Source organism: Charadrius vociferus, unplaced genomic scaffold (genome assembly GCF_000708025.1).
Source record: "Charadrius vociferus isolate BGI_N301 unplaced genomic scaffold, ASM70802v2 scaffold608, whole genome shotgun sequence".
Classification (NCBI taxonomy): domain Eukaryota; kingdom Metazoa; phylum Chordata; class Aves; order Charadriiformes; family Charadriidae; genus Charadrius; species Charadrius vociferus.
Window position 1 is genome coordinate 689,139 of NW_009649605.1, and position 4,998 is coordinate 694,136.

General features: G+C 45.2%; 1 protein-coding gene across 1 annotated transcript in view; it reads right to left on the reverse strand.

Annotated features, from left to right (window-relative positions):
- Nucleotides 1-4,139, reverse strand: part of LOC104291272 (cryptochrome DASH-like) — a 26,109-nt gene extending 21,970 nt beyond the window's left edge. The window contains exon 1 of the mRNA XM_009890481.1: nucleotides 4,129-4,139. Within this exon, the coding sequence (XP_009888783.1) occupies nucleotides 4,129-4,139 (11 nt within the window). The remainder of the gene's footprint in view (nucleotides 1-4,128) is intronic.
- Nucleotides 4,140-4,998: the final 859 nt, after the last annotated feature.

Below are 4,998 nucleotides of genomic sequence, written 5' to 3' on the forward strand. Positions count from 1 at the left end.
GGGCGCAGAGGAGGCGGTTTCCCTTGGCCTTTCTGTGGCAGCCTCTCACCAGAGCCCTGCCCAGGCCAGTCACACTTATTGCTGGATTTGTGGTTTGTTTGTTGTTTTGGGTTGGGTTTTTTTTTTTGGTTGGTTGTTGTTTGTTTTTTTTTAACCTCGGTAATCTCTTTATCTTCCACATAACAGCAGCGTGGGAGCCACCTCACAGCAGCTCACGCCTCACATTTGGCACAGCCATGGGGAAACCCCTGTGAGGAGCACCGCTCACCCGGCTCCGCCTGTTGACATTGGGCAGCGTTTATCCCCTAAGTGCCAAGGCCACGGCACGCCCGCACCGCCAGTGTGACAGCCAGCTTTGCAGATAGCTCGCTCACCTGTTGACTAACAAAAGGTGAGATGTAGATTAGCAATAATTAATGCCTTTTGGCTCCCAGCACTGATGGCAGCAGCCGAAGTGAAAAGACTTGCCTTATCCTATGGTTTCAGTAAGTTGACGTTGGACACCAGCGATCGCACATCCCTTAATCATTGAATTGTCCCTCAGGATCCTTTTTTTCCATTTGATGGCTCTCATAGTAAGAGGAAATGCCAAAAAAAACCAACCACCCGATCCCCTTCTTGACTCCCCGGCAGAGGTGTCCAGCCACATGCTCCCTTGGAACTCCATGGGTTCTCTGATGGGAGAAGATGGGGAAGGGGTGAACGTGTTGCAGCAAGGAGCTGGTGGTGACTGGGGATCCAGGTTTACAGAAATGAATTGCTGCAACTCTTTTAAGTACCTGAATTGCTGAAATGGAGCTTTCAGTGGAGCCACATGGACTCTTAGATGCTCAGCAGAGATTAGTGTGGTACCCAAACCCCAGGGGGTTGGGAGTCTTGACTTTATTTCCATCTTCTCCAGCTCTGCAGGTCCACTGCATGCGATCTGCATCGGCTGGCTGTGGGAAGCGATCCGAGACACATCATCTCCTGATTCCTTTCCTGTGCAACAAGGGCTCCTTTTCCTGGCTCAGCAGACTGCAGCCCGCTATAAGAACCAGTGACTCATCTCAGAAGGCTCATGTTTGGCGAAAGGAAAGTAAAGCCAAAACTTTGGCTCTCGCCCAAGGAAAACACTGTTGTCGGCTTGCAATGCATATGCCATAGAAGCCAACACCTCTATCGTATCAGAAATGAAGGGATTTTACAAATCCCGTTTATAAATCTTCCCTGTTTGCCTTTGCCTTCATTTGGACAAGGACAAACTGTGCAGTTGGCTTCACTTTTGTTTGCAGTCAGGTTTCCCCCACGATGTCTGGTTGACATTAAGCTGGGCCAAGTCTGGCAATAATGTCATCCTCTTGTAGCTTACTCATAGCTGCCAGACAGCCACCCACTTACATTTCAGCTTAAAGAGGACTTACTTAATGGGTGTACAAGAGAGAGGTGCCCTACTGTCTGAAAAGGGTTTATTTCCCATTGACAAGGAAGGCTGGCTTCCACTAAACAGAAACCTCTGCAACATAAAGAAAGATTTGAAACTCTTGATATGCCAATGAGGAAGCAAAAGTGGGTTTGAAAGCAAGTGCCCGACAGCTGTCTAATTGCATAGATATAAAGGGTGCAAAGTGTCCAACATTGTGGTAGCAGCAAAAGCACCGTGACAGACTCCGCACCGACAGGGCTGTTAAATGTCATGGTCTAGGCAGCAAGAGTGGGCAGGAGTAACAGAGGTCCATAAAAGATGAATCGTTTGCTCAGGCCCAGAACCCAGACCTCCTTATACCCAGCACCATACCCTTTCTGTCCCATGCTTGGAGGTCAGTTTTTATTTCCTTTGCACTCTTGCAGGAGAGTACAAACCCTGCTGCACACTCAAGCCAGTGCTTTATAAAATAGTGCTGATTGCATCCATTCTGTAGTCTACCCTGATAATAAAGGATGATAGTTTTTTACTTACATAGTTGTTTCTTCTTCTTAGATTCTGCAGGTACATCTGCTCAGTCCCTGCTCCTGTGAGACCTTTTGAAATCATCCTCTGAAAATAAGCATAAGGGGGCGTTTAGGAAAAGCGGTTGTGAGGAATACTTTGTTCCAAAATTAGAAACCAGGAGACCTGGCATTGTGAACTGCGGGCTCTCCAGTCTCCTTGCCTGGATTTTCCATTCAGATGAACACAGTCAAGAAGAACAAAAGGTTTGTTGTTTTTTTTCCACTGACACCTGTCTCTTTACTCCAAGACGGCGTTCCAGCTTTCCATTCTCCCTTTGGGAAGCAGAGAAGCTTTGCCAACAGTCACTGCAATGCCAGCAATCTCCATGCCAGTATGCAAGGAAACAAGCCTTGCACCGTCATTTTTGTTCTTTTAAGTATCCTCCAAGAAATGGCTTCCTTCCTGGAGCCCTGAAGTTGTTACTTAATTCATGGGACATGGGGGGAGGTCTGTGAACTTCATCGAAGTTACACAGGGGACCTGTGATAAAAGAATTGGATAGCCATGGATTATCCAGACCTAGGGGAAACCTAGGGACCAGGCTAGACAGCATCTAGTAATTGCTTCTTGCAATGTGAACGGCGGCATGTGGTCTTGGTTTCTCAGAGACAAGCTCATGGGATACCAGGTCTTGGACAGACCCCAACTCCCAAGCCAATAATCATTTAGCGGTACTCTTCCCCTTGCTGCTTTGGCTGTCCTTTTTTGCTCATTAATGCCATTTACCGCCTCTTGTTTATTCCTGGAGTTGAGTGTTACAGTCAGAAATGTCTGTTGTAGCCATCTTGGATAACAGAGCCATAGAATTGCTCCTGCAGCAAGTTCTCCTTTCATGGCTTATGCAGAACAAATCTGTTAGAAAGACAAGCCAGTTTTGTGATGGAGCAACTGGAGGTGGGCCAAGCTTCCTCCTCCCCTCCCTTCCCCTCCCCTCCCCTCTCTTCTCCTCCCTTCTCCTCTCCCTATTTTTCTGCATCTAGCTTGCTGTGATGGAAGTTCAACAACAAACAAACACCAACATTTTTGTTTTCCTAGACAGAAACAGGCTGCAATGAAGCACTGAGGCAAGAGAAGGCAGAAGTCTTCCTCAAGAGTGACAGCCTACTGTTGAACAGGAACAGCATTTAAGACAGAAGATACAGCAGCAGGAGGTCCACCCGTGCACTGAGCAGCACTGCAAACACTAAGGTAGAAGGTGACTATCACACATTGGTAGTGTATTCTTTTGAGAAGTTTTGATTATGTTAAAGGCTCACAATTGATGACCTTTCCCCAGGACAATAACGCTTTCGTCTGCTGGACAGTTTGCCTCCAGCGTTGCTGTGTTATTGCATCACCGATTTCAGTCTTTGACATGTCATCCACTGATGTCCATGTTCATAAGCATCTGTGCCCAACTTCATTAATGATGCATGCCACCGTCTTCATTCAGATGGTGTTTCAGGTGTTTGAAGTGACAAATTGGCCTGAATAATTTCCTCTTTCATTTTGGAAGCAACTCCCAACTGTTGCTTCTTTTAAGTCTCTGTGAGAATGACAACTTTGCCTTTAGCCTGTCACGCATGAAAAGTCTGACATCATTATTTGATGTTTTATTGAGTCTCCCTCTGAGCTCTTTACAGAATCTTGAATCATGTCATCTTTAGCTGTTTTCATAGAAGCATAAAACCTCCATGATCAACATGTAGTGCAGCACTGCTCAGAGACAGACTAGTGATTCTGTTACCAGACCTGAGGTGTCCAAGCATATGCTCTAATGTCTCTTTGACTATGACAAGTACAATCTAATTTTCCTGGATTTGAGTAGCATACTAAATCATGAAACACCTCTTTCTTTTAATGTATATCTGATACTCTGCCTAGATCTACCTTTCAGCTTTTCAAACCATTGGTATCTGTGGCAACCTGCCTTTAATGCTAAAACCTCCCATTCCAGAGACAATGCTTTGATGTTTCGACTGCAAAAGACCTGGCACTCTCTTCTGTGGTGGAAGCAGAAGGACACAGCCCTGTTCAGAGTTCAGTTCACTGCCTGCATAAATGCAGCCACTCTTCTTACTGGTCAGAGACTTTTCCCTGGTGTCATTTGTCATCCCTTCTGGGTTGGAGGGGTCTTGCCATCAGGTACTGTGCAGGGACCATCTGACCTTGGTTCTGCTATGATCATTCTTGTAGGAAAACATACAGACCGGTTGCTCTTTGTAGTTCAGCTTGTGACCACTATTCATTAAATCTGTCATTTCCTCTTCTGCCTTTCAGCAGTATTTCCTCCATCAGGAACCTAATGACCCTCTGCAAGCTCTCATCCACCTGCAATTACTGGACCTGTATGAGGTTTGCCAAGTGGCTTAAATACTGTTTAGCATCTAGTGTCAGCTACTGCTTATGGCTGTTATATGGGTTTGCAACACACTCTCACCTGCCTTATATTATGCCCTCAAAATACCAGAAAAAATATCTACCTATGTGAAGGATCAAACATGCATAACTGCAACTGAAGTAGCTTTGTATCAGTTAAGTGTACTCACATCCTTGGCTGATGTAATTCAACATGGCTTCAATGGAGCTAACCACGGATTTGCCTCAACCCTCAGTTGACTAAAAATGTCAGTTCAAAAGGCTTTGAAAGCAAAAAAAGAAATTGTGGTTTTGTGGTCACAACTAGACCTGGGAACATCATGTTTTTGTTGTGTTCTGATCCATGCTTCTCCCTATGTTCTTGGAACAGATCATTTCAACCATCTATCAACAGCAGAATTTCTTCTGCTATAAAATGGATGTAACATCTCTTCCCTGTCGCACAGGGCGTTTTGAGTGTTGACTGCCTTCATACTACAGACCCATCTCTAAGAATGCTCATAAAAGCATAGAATATTCTAGACAATAACATTTATAGAAGGATACAGTCAAGTCATCTTAGATGTTTAAACACAGAGATTCAAATGTTACCGTCCACTGGGTTAAATCAATAGTCTCTAGGCCATTTCTGGCATGCAGGCTATGATGCAAGGACAACGAGAACTGCA